At 48.0% G+C, this 22,312-nt stretch overlaps 1 protein-coding gene across 1 annotated transcript; it reads left to right on the top strand.

The window, feature by feature from the left end:
* The first annotated feature begins 853 nt into the window (after positions 1–853).
* LOC144891128 (endothelial differentiation-related factor 1 homolog) lies at positions 854–9,536 on the top strand. Its single transcript, XM_078773510.1, has 3 exons — positions 854–1,008; positions 8,947–9,040; positions 9,187–9,536. The coding sequence occupies exons 1-3, from the start codon at positions 910–912 to the stop codon at positions 9,246–9,248; spliced, it is 255 nt and encodes an 84-aa protein (XP_078629636.1). The 5' UTR covers positions 854–909; the 3' UTR covers positions 9,249–9,536.
* Positions 9,537–22,312: the final 12,776 nt, after the last annotated feature.

Here is a 22,312-nt window from a genome sequence, read left to right as displayed (position 1 = left end):
CGTGATGATCGCGATTGTGAATCATGATCAATAATCGTGTTCACAATCGCTATGTCATATGTACACCCGATACGTGTACCAAATTCCCGATACGTGTACCAAATTCCCGATACGTGTAACTGTACCAAATCAACAGTTAAAAGGATTTTGAGCCGATAGCTGTTACGGCCTTGGCAAGATCGAAGGAGACAGCGATCTGTTCGCGTATTCACCGCCCAAATAGCTATGTGGAATTTTCTCATGTAGAGATTAAACGTTACGGCTGTTACGGCCTTCGCAAGATCGATGGAGACAGCGTTTATTATACTTTTAATGAAGGACACTGTCTCAAGCCCCAGTCCCCATTACGGATGGGGCTCAGCGGTTTATCCGAGCCTGACGGCGAAGTGCAAGGTACACGCTGGCCCGTCCAGTGCAGCGCGCGTGCGGCCCCGGACATCGAAGGGCATTAAACGTTCATTAAAGGATTACGAAACGAAAAACATTACGAAATTACGTTCACACCGTCACGTGAAACACCAACGTGAACACATACATCGTCACAATGAACGTTATGTGAACGCGAATGTTATGTCCAAACCTGAGAATACTGGAGACCAAAGCTGAAATTGGAAAAACTAAATAGCTTATTTTACTCCTGGAGATCCCAGGATTTACCCACACAAAATATAGTTTGATCAGTTGAGCCATTTTTGCGGTACCTTCGAACAGACGGACAGACATTTGGTGAATTATAGTAAGATGTATTATATCGAGATTGCTGTGTACATGCATGGTGTAGCTCCCCTCGCATACTTGTGCAACGGTTTGCAAAGCCAAATCTGTGTCCTCACCTCACTCCACACAGGGTCAGCTGGACAGAACAAACAGCATGTGCTGAGTCATAACACCGCAAAGTTAGACCGCGAAATGGAGGAGCTCCATCACATCCGCGTCCCAATGGAGGTCGGGAAACTCATCCAAAAAGGCCGTCAAGAAAAGGGACCCAATCAAAAGGACCTCGCCACGGTATGTCATCTTCGATCAACCTGTGCAGGTGATGATGGGCAGTGCATGGAGACCCCTTAAAGCCATTGTACGTGTTAAGGGCATTGCAATTGGTGGCCCGATCTCGACACTGCACTTAAGCAGGCTCTTTGGCACAAGCAGATCCAATCCTATGATAATCAATGTATTTAGAGCTTCATAATAACTGCAGCATGAAGCTGTGTGGGAGCATCATTGACTGAGGTTGAGGCTGTGGTGCTGATGCAATGCACTCTGTAGGTTGGGGCAGGAATTTGTAATTTATTTATGGTGCTGTTGATAGCTCGCCTACTCTTGGTGAAGGACACAGTGGGATCTTTAACGTCCACCAACTAATGTCGCCAGACGGAACGCCCGTTTAACGTCCACCAGAGGGACGTCACAAGCATTGATGAATCTCCCTGCTTGTGAAACACCAGGATGACAGTTTATAGTTGGGCCAGGATTGGCTTGGCTAGACATATAGGATTATAGGTGAGTGTGCATACAGTGCATTCAGAAAGTATTCAGACCCCTTCACTTTTTTCACATTTTGTTATGTTGCAGCCTTATGCTGAAATCGTTGATATTCATTTTTTCCCTCATCAATCTACACTCGGTACCCCATAATGACAAAGACAAAACAGGTTTTAAAAAAGTTTTGCAAATTTATTTTAAAAAACAAACTGAAATGTCACATTTACATAAGTATTCAGACCCTTTGCTATGACACTTGAAATTTAGCTCAGGTGCCTCCCATTTCTCTTGATCATCTTTGAGATGTTTCCACACCTTGATTGGAGTCCACCTGTGGTAAATTCAATTGATTGGACATAATTTGGAAAGGCACACACCTGTCTATATAAGGTCTCACAGCTGACAATGCATATCCGAGCAAAAACCAAGCCATGAGGTCGAAGGAACTGCCTGCAGAGCTCAGAGACAGGATTGTGTCGAGGCACAGATCTGGGGAAGCCTGCAAAAAAATTTCTGCTGCATTGAAGGTTCCCAAGAGCATGGTGGCTTCCATAATTCTTAAATGGAAGAAGTTTGGAACAATCAGGATTCTTCCTAGAGCTGGCCACCCCGCCAAACTGAGCAATCGGGGGAGAAGGGCTTTGGTAATAGAGGTGACCAAGAACCCGATGGTCACTCTGGCTGAGCTCCAGAGATTCTGTGTGGAGGTGGGGGAAACTTACAGAAGGACAACCATCACTGCAACACTCCATCGATCAGGGCTTTATGGCAGAGTGGCCAGACTGAAGCCTCTCCTCAGTGAAGGACACATGAAAGCCCACAGAATCTTGTTTCTCACAGTCTGAGAGTCAACCAGAGAATTGTCTGAGGAGGTCAGACACAATATTGTAGCCATGCATGGACAATCTCAAGGCTACAGGTCCATCTCCATAGATCTTGATGTTCCTGTGTCCACCGTACGCAATGTTATCAGGAAGTTTAAGGCCCATGGCACTGTAGCCAACCTCCCTGGACGTGGCCACAAAAGAAAACCTGATCGAACATTTCAGCGAAAGATTGTTTGAATGGTGGAAAAAGCACCTCTATCAACTGCCAAACAGATTCAAGCTGACCTTCAAACACAAGGTACGACAGTTTCAACTCGCACCATCCATCGCCAACTTAATGAAAGGGGGTTCTATGGTCGGAGACCCAGGAGGACCCCACAGCTAAGACAGAGGCATAATAAAGGCTGACTGGAGTTTGCCAAGACACACCTGAACAAACCAAAATCCTTCTGGGAGAATGTCCTGTGGACAGATGAGACCAACTTAGAGCTTTTTCGTGAAGCACATCATCTCTATGTTCACAGAAAACAAAATGAAGCTTTCAAAGAAAAGAACACCTTCCCTACAGTCCAACATGGAGGAGGTTCAGTGATGTTTTGGGTTTGCTGTGCTGCCTCTGGCACCGGGTTCCTTGAATGTGTGCATGGCATCATGAAATTGGGAGATTACCAAGGCATTTTGGAGCGCAATGTTCAACCCAGTGTCAGAAAGCTGGGTCTCCGTCGATGGTCATGGGTCTTGCAGCAAGACAATTACCCCAAACACACTTGGAAAAAGCACCCAGGAATGGTTCAAGACAAAACGCTAGACTGTTTTGAAGTGGCCAGAAATGAGTCCAGATCTAAATCCCATTGAACACCTGTGGGGAGATCTCAAAACAGCAGTTGGGAGAAGGCACCATTCAAATCTGGGAGAACTGGAGCAGTCTGCACAAGAAGAGTGGGCCAAAGTGCCAGTAGAGAGGTGTTAGGGATATTTTCCGACAGTAGTATGTAATAGATGAACCAAAAAATTCAATGTCCATCAACTTATCAGAAGAGAGTCACAACTTTAATTCCCGAGGAGGACAACACTTTCTGTCTTCAAAAATACACAGCAAGAAAACAATGACCCTTATTAAACCAAGGAGAGCAAGATACAATTCACAAAAACACACAAGGAAGATTTACAACAAATCTTAGATCAAAGTCCAGAGTGAAAATCCTGGTACAGTAGGGATGCGCAAGGAAATATCATACCAAACACCAGCATGCACAGTATACAGTAACATACAAAATCAACCAGCCAAGTGAAGTATCCTGGCTATTTAGTCATTCGTTCTGATTTTTTATACAATTTCAAGTGGGAGGAGCAAGTGGAGGGGGGAGGAGCGAAGAGAAGGGAGGAGAGCAGTAGGATTGGTTGGGAAAAGTTTGGGTGGGAGGGAGTCGGTGTCGAGGATGAGGTTGCCTCCTGCTGAGAGTAGGTTTGCATCCCAAATTGTTTCTGCTTTTCCATTGTCTCCTGCAAAACACCTGGAGCCCTGTCTCTCTAATTCCTTCAAGAACATCTGAAGGTCATTCTCAGTGAAGTCACAACCAAATAATTACAGCGCCTCCATTATTAAAACTATACCAAATGATTTACCATTCAGTGGTTTTATAATTAATTTATTGTTTGATGCAAGGGTTATTATAACACACCAGTAACATGAGTTTTAATAAGTCATGTTAAAACTTGCAATTAAATAAGAAAAGTCCTTATTTAATAAATAGGTATTTACTTCACAATTTGTCATACTAAAAAACCCATACGTAGTTTTGTCAAGATCTAAAACTCAGAAGTTCAATTTGTTGCAGGCGGAACTTTGTTGTCTCAGGGAGCTATGACAATCACATCCCTTTTCAATCTGCAAATCCTACTGAAATCTTACAAAAGATTTTACTGAGAGGCAAAGAGCCAGAGATTTTTCGAGCCTCCATGGATTTTTCATATTTCAGACTAACCCTTATCAAATACGAATAATTATCGTTCTTGTTGAGAGATTTTCCCGAGAAAGCTGGCATTTTCATTGAAACTATTTAGTAAGAAAGAAAAAGCATCCGCTGACTGTCTGTCTTTACAACGGTCAGCGCAGAGGGGATTATCTTAGCGCAGAGGGGATTATCTTCTTGCATTGTTTTAACTCTGCAATAATTACCAAGTATCTTGCATTCACTTATCAATACAATGTTTACCTTCGACTTCGTACTGAGTCGATTATTCACTGGTTTTATAAACACAAAGGGATTTGTAAAGCAATTCAGTGGATGATAATTACTCCAGGCAGCTGGTCAGACATGGTGTTATCAGCTACTCGTTTGTTATTATTTAATTATTTACCAAGAAGACAATATCGTTTTTTCTTCATTTTGCTTAAAAGTTGCTTGCTTCATAAATTTACACTTCCACAGAGGTGTCGGAAGCTCATTCATGGCGAAAGGAAGTGCTTGCCTGCAGTTATTTTGTCCAACTTAATGCTTCGTTATTTGGTCCAAGGCTTCACATGTCACCAAATTGGTGGCCATATGATACTTTTTTCATCAGGTTATACTTGTGGGTGGGTACAATCAGGCCAGCTGTCTAACCAATGGGTGGAACAGAATGTTACACACACACACACACACACACACACACACACACACACACACACACACACACAGTCGGACGGACGAATAAGTGTATTATTATATCGACTAGTGGGGGCACCCGTGGGAATCCCATCCTCATTTAGATGGACATCTTCATTTCTTCAATTACTAGGCCTTCACATCTTCAATTTGGACATCTTCATTTCGATGCTACACATTCAATTTTGCAAAATGGTTACTGGCAATTTATCAGATCCACAAATGATGTAATCTGCACAATGTATTTACTTCTGATAACATGTGAATGCATGTGCGATTGTGCGTGCACATGGGAAATAGTTTGAAATGTGGAATTACATCTCATGTAAAATGTGACTTCAAGAGCTCAAATCCTCTCCCTCCCTGCCCCCATCCCTCCCACATCACGCACACTGCACCGGGTAGTGGATCACCCACAGGGGAGTGGGTCACACATGGGGGAGTGGGTCACACACGGGGGAGTGGGTCACACACGGGGGAGTGGGTCACAATTGGGGGAGAGGATCACGACGTTCATTGGTGTCTCGTTCTGTTCCCTCATTTTGAAAATGGCAGTTACAAATGACCCTCATGCAACTCATTGAGACAGCGCTGACATAAAGAAACAGGAATGACCACCCACATGCCCCACATTACGCAACTTTGAGGTAAAGACAGCTCGGATACATGCAACGCATATGGAGCATATTCTGACATCGAGAGCAACTCGCACAAACAACCGAACAAAACAACGTGCGCAACATGTGACGAATGGGCCACTTCCGCAGCGATTGTAATCGTAATTACCGGACCAGATTCAATCTGTTCCAACATGACCACCTCAACCTCATCTGCAGGTTCGGCACCAGCCTTTGGAGAACAAAGCTCCACCCCTCTCCCCACATGCGGAGTACCTAATTGTAACTTTTTATTGTGACGATGTCTAAAGAATGAAACATTCCGACTATATAAAGAATACAGCTCAAATGGAAACGTCCCTGGGAAAAAGTATTTTGGGATGTATAAGAACATTGCCTAACACCTTTCTGTCCCGCGAATACCAAAGTTACTCTTTTCGTTACAGCATACAAAATGACATTTTTATAATTAAATTTCAAATACAACAACAACACAACATGCATTTTAGGGCAATTTTCCCTGCTAGAGCGGGGGTTCGCCTTGCGGTCCCCATGACAATCTTCTCCATTTTGCCCTATTTTCTGCATCTCTCCTTGTTATAACCCCCTTCCTCGCATTTCTTCTTCCACCATCTTTAGCCAAGTCTTTCTCGGTCTTCCCCGTCCTCGACTTCCTTCTACATTCATTTCCATCACTTCTCACCCAGCCACTTTCATCCTTCCTCAACACATGACCAAACCATCTCAACCTGTTCCTCTTCACAGCATCAATCAAAGGCTCTATTAAATATTTCAAATAAACTTATTTGAAGTGTATGTGCACATAGCTTATAAAACAAGCATTCTGAGTATTGCGCTGCAATACATGTCCCCTACCAAAGTTCAAAGTGCCATAACTTTGTCAAAAATGATCGAATATGCAAATTTATGCACGGTTGATGCTGGTTTTCAAACTTGATCTGAGGTATGCTGAGACATATGTGTGTCACGCCTCGCCTCGTTGATGAGCCCGCAAGGTCGCTCCGTGGAGCAGCCTGCAAGTATTGCATTGTGTGAATTATATAATTACCAACTCACGGTCTGAGGTACTAGCGATTCAAGAGATATCCATTTTTTTTTTTTTCGTTTAATTAACGATATCTGCCAAACCACGTGCTCTATCGCAAATTCCAAAATGACATTTTAGTAGACTGACATGCTGAACAGATCTGTGAAGTTTCCCCTCGATTGGATCAAAAATGAGGGAGGAGCTCAGTTTTAAAGGTTCATGCTTAAAAACGTCATAACTCTGAAACCATGTGATGCATGACGTCATGCTCAGTGACTTTTTTGATCGTCATGGGTATGCGATTGTGCCTGCAAAGTTTGGCCTCGATCTGTTCAGCCGTTGCAGAGAAAAAGGGGTTTTCGTGTTTTCACGAAAAACAATATGGCGGCCGAACCACGTGACCTGTGAAGTCATAATTACCATTAAAATATTCTACAGACCGAGTCCCCCCGACGGTGAAAATTTGATCTCAATCGGTCCTATTATTGCAGAGAAAATCTTTTTTAAAGGAAATTAAAACTTAAAATGGCACCGAGTTAAGGATCATCAGAATGATCAGAATTCCCAAAGTTCAAAGTGCCATAACTTTGTCAAAAATGATCGGAACGTCGTGAAGTTCGAACTTGATCTGTACCTTATCATGATGAAACCATGTACCAAGTTTGAAATCATTAGCATTAAGCGTTTAGAAAAAAAGTCCAGAAAACTGTTCTTTGCGTGACGGACTGACGGACTGATGGACTGACTGACAGACTCTGACGGACTGACGGCAAACCTATAGTCCCCTATACACTGGTAGAGGACTACTAATAAGAATGAAAAAAAATCTCAGCAATTTCCCGTCTGTGTTTATTTCTTTGTTTCACATCTGTGAATTGCATGTCCATGCACACACGAGATGGAGTTTGTTTTTTTGAATCCTGGATGTGAACACTATTCAGCCTTGAAATCATGAAACCCAATCCTTGAACCCCAATCATGGGCCAATGGAGCCTTGACTCTTCTTCATTTTTAAACTTGAAAGTATCAAACTTTTTGTTTTACAAAGTAAAAATAGATTAAAACCAAACGTTATTAATAATTATGGTATTCCATAGTTAGTTTACATTATTATATACATTTTTGAAGTACTGTATTGTTTCATTCCATAGTTGGAAAAGAGTTGACTCGCTTTAAACAAACGATGTATATACACCCCAGGGATATGGAAAAATATAATTGGACTTCGGTTCGATCCCAAACTTCAGTATTCAGTCGCTGTACTTTTACCAAGTAATAATATAAATGACGAAGTCTTGGGAACGTTCTCTCCTCTCCTTCCTCTCTCTCCTTCCCCTCTCTCCTTTCCCATGCCCACATCTCGTCCGACCAGACACATTCAAAACGGCTCTTGGAATACATTTGACCGATGTTCTCAACTTTAGCTGAAACTGAGACTTGAACTATCCCAGTGACTGTGATGATGAATTAGAGTCGAGATAAAGCCATGAGGGAGTCTCAATGAATGGCCTTTATGTTACAGGCCTTCTCATTTAAAATGCATTTTGTTCTATCAACTGCCAAACAGATTCAAGCTGACCTTCAAACACAAGGTACGACAGTTTCAACTCTAAACGGGAACTTTCATTGAATTTTCTTCCCGTTTTTTGCAACTGAGTCTTAAACCATCTTTGCGACTATGAAAAATGAAATCAGATGGTGAATTAGAGTCGAGAAAAAGCCGTGATGGAGTCTCAATGGACATTATGTTACAGGCCTTTGAAAATGCATTTTGTTCTATAAACGGTAAATTTCATTGAATTTTCTTCCCATTTTTTCTCTCAGGGCTTAGAGCCCTGGTGTGAATCGCCATGTTAGCGATTCGCCATGTTAGCGATTGTGAAAAATGAAACGAGATATCGAATTCGAGTTGAAATATAACTGTGAGAGAGAGCAAGACACCGCAGGCCAAACAAAAGAGGCCTCAAAGCTACGTGAGAAAACAAAATGGTGGTGATTTGTTTTTGAAGCCCCCCCCCACACAGACAGACAGAATCACCTACGAAGAATATTATATCGATGTTTTTTTTTGTATGTATGCAGCCATGTGATCTCTATGCTTTGTTTGGAAAGCTATCTATTGCTCGTGGTCTTTGGAGTGTGCTCCTTGTTTGATTGAACCAACTGATTTTTTCATTGAGCTTATTGTCGCATTGCAGCAGGTGATGGGCGCTGGCCTTTGTTGAGAATTTATCAGCAGGTTTATAATTTATCAACCCCAAGGACCGCCCGCACAAGTTCTTCTTGAGGTTCGCCTTTTTCCTCCCCTTTTTCCCCTCACTTAGAGAATCAGTGAAAAACCACAGATTGTTACAGATTATGAGGCCGGCCGAGCCATCCCTAACAATGTGGTCCTGGGCAAGATTGAGCGTGTGCTCGGTGAGTTTTGTGTGCCCTTTATTTGTTTATTTCTTTTTTCTTCTCTTTCTCCTGGTGTCTTTGTGCTTGTCCACGCTCATTGGGGGATTCGGGCTTGAGGACGGTTCCTGGTCTCCTTTGCTAACCAAACGCTCTACCCGTGACAGAAATCAAACTGCGATGGAAGGATATTGGACGACCGCTGCATTTGGGACCGAAGAAGAAATGAAAATCTTATATTATATTGTTTATGAATATTCTGGTTTTGTTCCTGAATGGCATTTGAAAAGACTCATTTTCCAAGTTTGCTTTTTGTTTTCACACTGCACGGACTTGACTGGGTTCTAACTTGCTTGACAATACCACAAGGTTAAAAGCCCTCCAAGACTTTCCTCTTTTGTACAATTTGGGGTTAAATGGTTGGGTGATTAGCAGCTCATTTTATTCTGCATCGAAAAGATGACAATTTGTTTAGTTTAGTTCCTGTGCCATAAATATAATAAACATGAATGCTGAATTTGGATTGTGTAGGATGTTTTGTTTAAATGTGGCATTTTATTGCTTTTAACTGAATACAACTTTTATTTTTTTGTTTTTAGTTTGAAGTTAACTAGACTTGGTCATGTAATGGTGAGAGCATCCGCTCTGAGTCTGCGAGGTCACGGTTCGAACCCCGGCCAAGTCATACCAAAGACTTTATAAATGGAACATGCTGCTTTCTTGCTTTCCATAAATCATCTAAAAGGATAAGAGCTTGGACAATCCTCATAAGTTGCCATCCTTGGGGAGGAGGAAATTCCTCCTCAGGAAATACTCCTCCAAGTGTGAGAAAGGTGGCACCATTGTTATGATGTCACTGCTACCAAGAGTACCTTGGGAAGTGACAGCACTTGTCTTACCCCAAGCTCAGTTGGCATTTGTCTCAACAACGGTCTTGGATTGCCGTGTATGTTCGTCTGTATGTCCATGTATATGTGGCTGCTCCACTATGGAGCTGAGATCGTGTAACAAAAAATATATATATACATATATACATTATATATATATACATACATGATGTGTATATATATACAAACCATGATACTAAATGGACATTTAAGAAGCAGTTTTGATGCAAGATCAGTGTTTGTGCAGAAATGAAAAGTTAATGGGATTTATTTATTTATTTAAATCAATCCCAATGCAAAAGATTTAGCATAAGAGGACTGTGTAAAGGGAACTCTTCTCCACGTCCGTACTGAAGGATTTAATAATCTTCAATGTATTTGCTTTAATATAGTCTTCAAATTGGTTTATTTATGAGTGCCGGGATGCAATGTCCTGAATTCAAGCCAAACACAGGCTGAACCCGCCCTTCCCCAGCCAACCCCCCCTCCTCCAGGGTGAATAAGGTGCATGTTAATCATAAAGTCTGTGCAAGAGTTATATACAACGTTAATATGTGATATGATTGTAAACAGGTTTGATCTCTGTTTATATTAATGTCTCGTTTATATTAATTTTTCTCGTTTATATTAATTTATATCTCGTTAATTTATATCTCATTAATATTAATTTATATCTCGTTCTCGTTTATATTAATCTCGTTTATATCTCTGTTTATATAAATAATTAAAAATTAATGTCTGTTTATATTATATATTAATTATATATATATTAATGATCAAAATATATTAATGTCTCGACTCAAGAAAGTGCTCGTGTGTGCCTCCAATTTCACTTTTGTTTCCTTCCTTTTCTTTACTTTACTAAATATTATGCTCTTCAGAGGAACCAAGTCATGCTCTGGAAAAGTTCATATAAAGGGGTGCCAATTTGATTCATGCAGCTGCATGAAGAAGTAAATGTATTTTAACCTATATATTGTTGCGGATCTCGAGCGTGGAGACGGCGTGAAGCTGGAAGGTGTGAAAACATTTTGCTACCTCGGAGACATGCTGAATGGAGAAGGTGGATCAGACTTGGCAACGGTTGCTCGAGTGAGATGTGCATGGAAGAAGTTTGGGGAACTGAGTGGCGTGCTAATGAGGAGGGGAGTGTCGTTGAAGCTGAAGGGAAAGGTGTATGCTGCATGTGTGAGAAGTGTTATGATTTATGGGAGCGAGACATGGGTCATGAATGTAGAGCAGCAACGAAGGCTGGAAAGGGTGGAAATGCGAATGGTTCGGTGGATTTGCAGAGTATCGTTGAGAGAGAGGAAGACAAATGATGAATTGCGAAAGATGATGGGAATAGAGCCTGTGATTGATGCAGTGAAGAGGAACAGGTTGAGATGGTTTGGTCACGTGTTGAGAAAGGATGAAAGTGGCTGGTTGAGAAGAGAGATGGAAATGAATGTAGAAGGAAGTAGAGGACGGGGAATACCGAGAAAGACTTGGCTAAAGATGGTGGAAGAAGAAATGCGGGCAAGGGGGTTAACAAGGAGAGATGCAGAAAATAGGGCAAAATGGTGAAGATTGTCATGGGGACCGCAAGGCTAACCCCCGCTCTCGCAGGGAAAATGGCCTTAAAGTGCATGTTGTTGTTGTTGTGTTGTATCTCGAGTCCGTCGACGTACAGAGGGGGGTTAAACCCTTTTCCCCCTCGGGCCTTCGAGTCCACGAGGCCGCTACCCACTTTACACTCGTGGGGCGGATTGCGGAGCAATTCCAGCCGCCACCCCCGTAGCGAGCGTGCGGAAGGGTATCCGGTCGAATCCCCAAGTACCTTCCATACACACGCGGCCACGAGAACGGGGACTGGACCTCGCACGAGTCACGCTAGTCTGATACGCCCGAGTGGTTTGTGTAGTGAAATCGTATTAATGCTGAACCCAGGTGATGCTCGCTGCTCGTTGACACCGCTGGGGGGGGCGCGGCTATAAGACCCGATGAGGCCGCTGCTCTAGGGGACTTCTCCTGTGACATGTTACATTGACTGGTAGACTCGTTAACGGTACGTACCGCATAGAATATTACGCTTGCTTGCATTGAATGATATTGTGGATTGACCTCTGTGAAGCCAAACCTTATTTCTATTGCATTCCTGTATTTGCAGAATGATGTCAAAGGTCTTAATGGAATTAAACCGACAGATGGTCTAAAGTTGTGGTCTTGAATGATTTCCACAACACTTAATTCCATTAAAATCTACGGACATGGCGGGCAACAAGATGCTGGTGGTTTCGCAATTCTGCGCCGACCCGCAAGCCCCGGATGCTGGTTTGCAACTGACTCACTGGTTGAAAACCTTGGAGAACCAGTTCGCTGACCAGGACGCCGAGCCGACTGCTGCCGCGAAGCTAGCAGCGCTCCAGTCCAAAGTCGACTACAAGGTGTACAACAGTATTGCGCGATGTGCGACGTACGACCTCGCTGTTGCGGAGCTCAAGCGATTGTACACAAAGAAAAAGAGCGTGGTGTATGCTCGGCGTTTGCTGTTATCACGACGCCAGCAACCAAACGAGCCGATGGATCACTATGCCCAGGAGCTCCGGCAACTCCTGCTAGACAGCACCCAGGAGCCACGGACTCACGAGCAGGTTCAAGATGACCTTCTCCTAGACGCTTTCGTCTCCGGAGTCTCCTCTCAGGACCTCAGGCTCAAGCTCTTGGAGAAGACCAACCTGACTTTCACGGCGGCTCTAGAACAAGGAAAAATATATTCCGAAGCGCGGCTGCAGTCGAACGACTATGATCGCACGCGCCTCTTGGCGGGGACCTCGCTACACGCACGGCCGGAGAGTGCTACCGCCGATGAACCGGGAGCGGACCCGCTCGCGGAACTCCAGGTTGCCCCGGCGGAGGATCCGGGGATCCTGATGGCTGCCGCTATGGCCAGACCCAAGGCCTTACGCGGAGCCACATGCTACTTCTGTGGGGGTCAACGACATCACCGGTCAGTGTGTCCGGCTCGGGACGCAATATGCCATTTGTGCTCGCAAAAGGGGCACTATGCAAAAGTGAGCCGGAAAACCGCACGCGGTTCGCGGCCGCGCGCGACCTTGAATGGGCTTATTGCAGAGCCTACGGGCCGAGCACGGAACACGGCGCCTTACCCGGCTTTGATCGGCAGTGCCCCTCCTTGCGGGCCCCTGGTTGCCCAATCGACCTTGGCAAGAGACACCGAACAGCCACAAGTCTCATCCTCAATCGGACACGGAACGTGCGTCCTTGACTAGACTCCGGGCAACGCGAGAGACTTTGGGGCCTCGCCAAACCCCGGCGGTACGTACACGCTACGTCTCTCAAGAGCGTACAGCGTCCTCTGGCGGCGACACGTGTTTGGTACAAACTACGGAGGCCCATACTCGTCAAACGGCGATTTTGAATGGCAAGACTACGGAGGCCCATACTCGTCAAACGGCGATTTTGAATGGCAAGACTACGGAGGCCCATACTCGTCAAACGGCGATTTTGAATGGCAAGACTACGGAGGCCCATACTCGTCAAATGGCGATTTTGAATGGCAAAACTGCGGAATGCATGGGAAGGCTCTCTGACAGCTTTAACGAATGCCCCATGAACAACGAATACTCCGGCAACGACCTCAACACTGCTGATTGCATGGGAACGCTCCCTGACAACTTATACGAAACTCCACGGGCACCCTCTGACGCCCGGAAAACTGCGGCTGGCATAGGACCCACCCGCGAGGCGCGACCGACTCACTCGGGAGGTTCGGTCCCACTCCCAGCAGGCTCGTCCGGCCTGGCTCAAGCCGTTATTCCCCTCATGGTCGAGGGCCATTGTGTGCGTGCCTTGGTGGATACAGGGTCTACGGATAGTTTTATCGATCAGCGACTAGTGCACAGGCATGGTTGGCAGGTCTTGGGGACTACGAGACGGATCTTCATGGCTTCCCAGGGACTTCGGCTCAGCACGAAGGGGGAATGTCGATTGAAACTCGTGATAAAGGGACGGGTTTTCCCAGATGTACACCTCATGGTCTTACCTGCTTTATGTGCTGACATTCTGTTAGGACACGATTTCATTAAGCGACATGGACGACTGGAAATGGAGTTTGGTGGGCCAGACACGCTTGCTGTTGGTGGGACTGACACGCTTGCTGTGTGTGCCCTAGCGAAAATGGAAATCCAGCCACTTTCGCTGTTCCCCAATTTAACCTCCGACTGTACACCTGTAGCGGTAAAATCACGGCGCTACTCTCGAGCAGACATGCAATTCATTGCGGGAGAGACGGCTCAGCTCTTGAAAGACGGCATCATAGAACCCAGCCAGTCGCCGTGGCGGGCCCAGGTCTTAGTGGTGCGAAGCGAAGCACACCGCAGACGCATGGTAATCGACTATTCCCAAACGATTAACCGTTTTACACAGCTGGATGCCTACCCCCTTCCGGGGATGGACGCGCTGGTGCGACAGGTGGCCCAATACTCGGTCTACAGCACTCTCGATCTCCGTAGTGCGTATCATCAGATCCCTATCTCTAGGGCAGATCGTATCTATACCGCTTTTGAGTCGGGGCAACGGTTGTACCAGTGTACTCGATTGCCTTTTGGGGTGACGAACGGGGTCGCCTGTTTCCAGAGGGCCATGGATGACCTCATTGCGAGGGAGAACTTGACCGATGTTTTCGTCTATGTAGACAATCTTACGGTTTGTGGGTATGACCAAGGGCACCATGATGCTAATCTGAAGCGCTTCCTCGAGGTCGCGCAGAGGTATCGCTTAACCATGAACGAGGCTAAGTGTCAATACTCCCTACGCAAGATAGATCTTCTGGGGTACACCGTGACCCATGGCTGTCGCTCCGGATAAGGAGCGTCTGCGACCTCTGCTTGACATGGCCCCTCCCAGCGATCGGGCGTCCCTGAAGCGCGCTCTCGGGCTATTCGCCCATTACTCTAAGTGGGTCCAAAATTTCTCCGCGAAACTTCGCCCCCTTGTGGCCTGCGACACATTCCCTCTGCGTCCGGCCGCTTTAGCGGCCTTTGGGGGCCTTAAGGCCGACATCGCCAGTGCCGCTGTGGCGACGATCGACGAGAGCGGATCTTTCGTCCTAGAAAGTGACCATAGCGGCGACCCTCTCCCAAGGAGGGCGCCCGGTGGCTTTCTTTTCACGGACTCTTACCTCCGCTGAGCGGCGACATTCATCTGTCGAAAAGGAAGCGTACGCGATCGTCGAGTCGATTCGGCGATGCCGCACGTACTTACTCGGGCGGTGCTTCCAAATCATCACGGACCAACAAAGTGTTGCATTCATGTACGACACCTTACATGCCCAGCGCATTAAGAATGAGAAAATCACTCGCTGGCGTATAGAGCTTGCCGACTTCTGCTACACTATCAAATACCGCCCGGGGAAGGATAACCAGGTCGCCGACACCTTATCGAGACCGGTTACGTGTGCGGGTATCGTCACTCTGGAGGGCCTATGCGTTTTGCACGACACTGCAGGGCATCCGGGCGTGACGCGTTTCGCTCATTTTGTGCGTAGTGGTAATCTGCCGTACTCGATTGACGATATCCGCCGTATCTATCGCTACTGCGCTATATGCGCAGAAATCAAACCACGTTTCTATAACCCTCCCCTGGGGACACTGGTTATGGCTACGAGGCCGTGGGAAAGATTGGCGATGGATTTCAAGGGCCCGTTGCCGGTGTCGAGTAACTCTCGCTATCTGCTCACTATCGTCGATGAGTACTCGCGATTTCCTTTTGCTTATACGTGCGTGGATATGACGGCTGCCACGGTAATGCGATGCCTGCAGAATTTGTTCTCTATGTTTGGGTACCCGGCCTACGTGCATACAGATCGGGGTGCGGTCTTTTTGTCTCAGGAAGTGCGAGGCTACTTGCTCCAAAATAACGTCGCTTCTAGTTATACCACGCCGTACAGACCCCAAGCGAATGGGCAGATCGAACGCTTCAACGGGATTATATGGAGGGCCGTCGTGCTCAACCTCCGGACCCTCGGCCGGGGCCTCGATAAATGGGCTTGGTCGCTACCTGCGGCGCTGAACTCGATTAGGGCTCTCCTATGTACGGCCACCAACCAGACTCCCCACGAGAGACTTTTCCACCACCCGAGGAGCTCGGGGTGTATCCGGTCTTTACCCAGTTGGCTCACTGAGCCCGGGCCGGCCTATCTCAAACGGGCGGTCCGCACGAGCAAGTATGACCCCTTAGTGGACAAAGTGCAGGTACTCCAGGCTAATCCCGAGCATGCACGTGTGATGATGGCAGATGGGCGTGAGTCCACTGTCTCCGTACTGTTATGTGGTCCTCCCGGTAACTACCTGGTCTCGGTGACCCCCGGACCGTGGGAGGCACGCCGCCAGAAAGATATATGATTTATACGCTTTCGTAACGCAATCAATATGAATTCCAGTCAATAAGAAACCCCACACCAAGGATCCGGAGTAATCAATAATATATTCCCCGAAGGAATCAACAACCATCAACAATCAACAATCAATCACTAAGATGGCCATCTTACATATGTGTCCCCCCCTGTCCCCACTCACGACCACTTGGGCCACTGTCCCTCACAATGTCTCTCTTCTCCGCACACGGGCGGTTGAACGAACCCCGGGCGGACGTGCTCCAAACGTGCACGTCTCGTACCGGGGACAGCTGCTGCAGCGCACACCTCCTTGACAAGCAACGGGGCAAAACCATGCACGGCTTGCAACGCGCGCGAGGCCCAAGGTGCGACCCGTACGCGTCCTTGTAGACGGTGAGGCGAACTGTGCCGGACGCTTGGTTCCGTGCACGAACCCACGGCAACTTGACGTGTCAAGGGGTAATTACCCCGCGCAGGTAACTCCTTTTGTCAGACGGGCTTTCAAACGCAGCGTCCTCCACGCTGCTCAATATCGATACCAACTCGCGTCGGAGCTCGGCGAGGAAGAGGAAGAAGATCGTCGCTTCTCCAGGACCTCGTGTCTTTTTGTCTTCCGTTTCCGGTCTCCTTTTTCCCAGAAGGGCTCCTGACCCTTTAATCACAACAACCTTTAATCGACTACACATTGATAAGCAAAGACCTGAATAGTAATTCACATAAATTCACATAAATCCGTAACAGTACGCCATCTTGCCCCATGCGGGGTCACCGGCCCTTATAAGGAATCGGACGAGCCAATCTATGAGACTATGGACTCTTCCGACACTTCCGTCACTGAACGTCTGCCGACCCTCCCTTCGCCACAGCCACCCTTGCCTGAAGGCTTGGCGGTACCCCCTTCGTCACCTGACTCCGGCAGCTACTCCGACGCCGGGGTCTCTGGGTTACGTGATGCCGTACCCGGGGAATTTCGGACACGTGCTGGCAGGGAAATTCGCCGACCGGTACGGTTGGGCCGACTGATACCATAATTCCGCACCCTGTTAATGCTGACGCCTCGCTCGATTCTAGCCGCACGGCAGTGTAATTCTAACGGTGGGGAGAATGTAGTGAAATCGTATTAATGCTGAACCCAGGTGATGCTCGCTGCTCGCTGACACCGCTAGGGGGGCGTGGCTATAAGACCCGATGCGGCCGCTGCTCTAGGGGACTTCTCCTGTGACATGTTACATTGACTAGTAGACTCGTTAACGGTACGTACCGCATAGAATATTACGCTTGCTTGCATTGAATGATATTGTGGATTGACCTATGTGAAGCCAAACCTTATTTCTATTGCATTGCTGTATTTGCAGAATGATGTCAAAGGTCTTAATGGAATTAAACCGACAGATGGACTAAAGTTGTGGTCTTGAATGATTTCCACAACAGTTTGCGTGTCACGTGACTCGTGCCGTTAATTATTATTGAACCCAATTGAGCGGTTTTACTTCATACAACGCGAGGCCAATGGTGGAAAAGACATACGGCCAAATGGAAGGAAAGAACACAGGTTTATTATTACAATGGCCAAGGCAAAAAGACACAGGGCAGAAACTTAACGTTTTAACTTAATACCCGGACAAGGGCCCTTTCACTCACGCGGGGAAAGGAAGGAAGAAGAAGGACGCACTCAAAGTGCGGCCGTTTGTGCGATTCACCCCGGTCAGCTCGTTGGCGTGTCCCTCGAGATGTTCGCGGCACGTGCAGTGAGCCCCGGGCAGGGAGATCGTTGGCGCCTGTGGCCCCGGTAGCTATCGTCCTCGAAAGCGCTTATAACAGGGGCAGAATGCAGACGACAGGGAGAGTTCGTGCTTTCGGTCACGGAGCGCAGAGAGAGATGATCACAGAGAGCCTCGATCATACACACAGTCGCTTCAGAATCCCGGGACAGAGAGCTCAGAGACAGACAGCGCGCTGGGAGCTTGGCCATGGAGGAGAGAGTTCGTGGATCCGGACCGGGTTTTATAGCCCCTCAGAGTCCCACCCGAATGTTCGAATCACCTCCCCTGGCTGCTGTCGCTGGCCACTCCCCTTTAGCTCCCATTGGCTGCTCGCCGCTTGCCGGCCACTCCCCTTCAGCTCCTCCCTCGGGCCTCCCAGACTTGTTCTGGGCATAGCACATGGCATTGCAGCCCAATGAACAATGAAGCCTACACTTACTTGCCTGCTTCAACGCATACTAACACAGGAAAGGAGACTATACTTAACATTGAATAAGACATAACTGAACTAAGCGAGGCTACATGTTGTGGTGCAACTAACTAAGAGGGGGGTTTGCCTTTATTCTCAAAACTGCAACACTACCCCCCTCTCTCACCAGACTCGTCCCGAGTCGACCCCAACATCGGAACGACCGGTAGAGTCTGACATGCAATTTTACGTTTACTTTTAATGTGACACATCGGTGTAATCCCCCAAACATTTATTCTAACCCATGTGTGCGACATTTTTAACACTAGATATGTCCCACCTAATGCGTTGAGCAGCTATTCTATCAGACTCACACTCACAACTATCCGAGTATTTCCGGAATTTTCAAGCTAAACACATAGCCGGTGGGCACATTCTTATATGTACATGCACAGAACTTAACCTTTATTTACAATTCTTTGACCCAGGACCTGGACTTAAGGAAAGAATTGGAGGAAGGAAAATCAAACACTTGATATGGCACTTGCTGCTTGCATCTTGCATCTTGTGTGTGCGGCTAACAAAACCGGCTGGCCATGACCGGCATACAGGCCAAATGAAGCATCAGGGCCATCTAAGTCTTCCATCTTCATAACTAGCACACAATTTCTTTTTATTGGCCAGCAGGGCCACTCTCACGTGGTCCAACTGTGTGGCGTCAGTGCCATTCAAGTCGTCCGAAGATGCAAGGTAAGTTTCAGCAAGATGCTGCACAGCAGAGGTGCGAGCCACAAGGCTTGTGGTCCATAGGTGTAGCAAGGTGCCGCACAGGTCGGCCTCCAAACGGTCCTGGGGCGGGGAGGGAAGACATGGCGCAACAAACAAAGGGAAAGGCACACGGTAGCACATGCAAAACAAGGTGACCAGGCACCACCATACCTGGTGCGGTGCGAGGGACGTGGTAGAGCGAGCAGAGCAAGCTTGTCCCTAACCGTCCGTACCCCCCCCCCCCCCACTGCTGTCTGCACTACCCTAGCCCCCCTTGTATTTACAATCCGTCTCTACGTCTTGTCTCCCATATCCCCCTCGATACCAAATTCGTCTCCAAATCCATCCCAGGAAGGAAGGGATGGAACAAAACAATGTCTCACTCACGTCATGATGCGTCTTACTTCCAACCGGCTTACAGAGCCCTGGTGTGAAGCTCGTCCTCCTCGGTGACTGTCTGTGGATGGTGCGAAGCGATCTCACATCCTAACTACACGAATAGCATTACTCATTTAAACTACCCGGGGTCGTACCCTGCCAATCGGCCTCTTTAAACTATGTGGTTCTAAGAACCCAAATTCCCATTGCCCACACTGTGGTGCCCTCCGAATTTGGGTCTCGCCCCAACAAATTTTCTCACTGTGCCCTCGCACAATTTCGGGGCTGGGTCATGTGGCTCCACCAGCAGGTCCACCTGCCTGCGCACCTCCGCCACTGAAGCCGCTTCCCGAGCTTGCCTGCTCCTCACACTACACTAACCGGGGAAGGCCCTCCCTGGCACTTACCCCCTCTATGCCCACCTCGGCATCGGGCAACCCGGGTCCTTTCCTGGGATCCTCGGGCCCCACTCACTCACAAACAACTACCCTAACCGGCTCCCAGAGCCTACCTGCGGCCTTACCTGGCCACCAAGCTACCAGTGACGGAGTGCCCCAATAACTATACTCACTAATTAAGCCACACGCCCAGCCATTCCACAGTCTACTGCACCCCACAAAACACTTCTTTCCACTACCCGCACCACAGGTGTCATTATCCATGCAATTTACCTATGCCCTCTACCTGGCTTTAAACTACCCCCCCCCCCTCCCCCGGGCTTTCGCGAATGGGTTCCACTCCCCCCCCATTCGATCCTTCGCACCATGCATACCACACCAATTACTTCCACACCTTTAATCTCGCACACCATTTATTTTCACACACCACTACTTTCACACACCATTACACAATTCCCTTTATCTTCACTCACACAATTCCTCAAACACACAGCATCATCTGTCTCACTAATTTCCCCGAAAACTCGTGCTTCCCTCGTCGTCCCTTTACACTATGCACACCCTTTATTAACAACCACCGAAACTCTCTACGTCCCCACTACTGTTCAGGTGTCACTACTTAAATCTCAGTCCCTACTGTCTTCTAAATCCCTAACATTATCCTAGCCCTCCGTCGGCTAGCTTCGGTGCCCCATGGAGGCAACCATTGCTGGCCCCTCCATGTGTCTATCATGCCATCCCCCTAAACTAATGCTCATGGCCCCCCCCCCCCCCTCCGTGGGAGGAATAGTCACACAAACATTCCCCCACGTGGGGTACACTACTCCCCCCAGTCTTCTGGACTATGAACCCCCATCTACGGAGGTGCTTTGTCACAGCTCGGCCTCAAAGGGCCGAGCGATCCATGCGGGTGGTTGGTCGCCTGTATGTGGTGTCCGTCCGGCATTGACGATCCGCGGGGGGAGGGATTGATGGGCCCAGGCGCTGGGCTCCATCCCTGCGCAGGGCCTTTCGGTCCCACGCGCGATGACGACCAGCCACGGTCAGCGCACCTCACCCGATAAGGTGCGTGGCTCCGAAAATCAAAATCTCCCCTCGAAGCCGGCCGATCGCCCTTGCCGCCGCACGGCGCCAACCATACCGTGCGGGGGCCGGAGGCACGAATCGTGCATGCCGGTCCCTGCGAGACCGACGAAGCAACGATTGCCTCCGGTTCCTGCGGCACACAACTCACCGGGGGCTCGCGTATGCTACCCGTCCCACTAAGGACTACCCCGGTCGGTGTCGATGCCTGGGCCGTGTCCTCACCACGTGCGACCCACTCCACACTCGCACACCCAGGCGCACATGCGCCCCCCACACACTCCGTTATCGCACAACCCGGTGCACACTTTTCTTCTATACACTTGGCCATCGCACACTTTTCTTCTACACACTTGGCCATCGCACACTCTGGTGCACACTTTTCTTCTACACACTCTAACACACACGCGCTCCGGTACGCACTCCCTCTCACACCGCACAATGGGCCCTTCGCGAACGCCCGGGTCTCGCCTCTCTCCCAAGCTCGCCGAGCACCCGTTCGCACCAAACACATTCCCGCCATTAGTGCCACTCACCTCGGGGCTCTCCTTCCCCTGCTTCTCCGCCAACACCTGCAAACTTTTTATTTTGTTAGCAAGCACGGCATCACGGTGCAAACACAAACTTTGTGCGTGTTCCATTTCCACCTCCCGTGATTCGCTCCCTTTCTCTCCCGTCTCTTCAACCCCAATTGTTTCTTCGTCTAACACGACGATCGTCGGCGCCCCTAAAATTTCCTTTTCCAACTCCACCTTCGCCGGCGCCCCCAAAATTTTATTTTCCAATTCGACGATCGTCGGCTCCTCTACACCCCGCGTCGCTACTCCCATAGCCCCCGTCAATGTGGCTGTGCGCCGCTTTATCCCGCTCGCCACGCGTTCCCCGCACCGCGTCACCCCGTCCCGTACCAACGCGACCTCCTCGCTCAGCTTGCGCCCAGTGTCCTCCCCCATTTTTTAAATGTCCTTTCTTGACTCTGCCCTCATCTTTTGCATATCGCACCTGGATTCCTTCCTCATTTTTTCCATGTTATACCTGGATTCTTCCCTCTGAGTATCCATTTTGTTTTCCAACCCTTCCATGTTACACCTTGCTTCGTCCCTCATCTTTTGCGTATCGCTTCTTGACTCTGTCCTTTGCACCTCCAGGGATGCTTTTATTTGAGCCAAGAGTAGCTCGATGTTAAACCCGGCTTGCACAGCGGGCCCGG

Source organism: Myxine glutinosa, chromosome 3 (genome assembly GCF_964187855.1).
Source record: "Myxine glutinosa chromosome 3, kmMyxGlut1.1, whole genome shotgun sequence".
Classification (NCBI taxonomy): domain Eukaryota; kingdom Metazoa; phylum Chordata; class Myxini; order Myxiniformes; family Myxinidae; genus Myxine; species Myxine glutinosa.
Note: the sequence above shows the minus strand (reverse complement) of the source record. Positions and strands in the feature narration are given on the sequence as shown.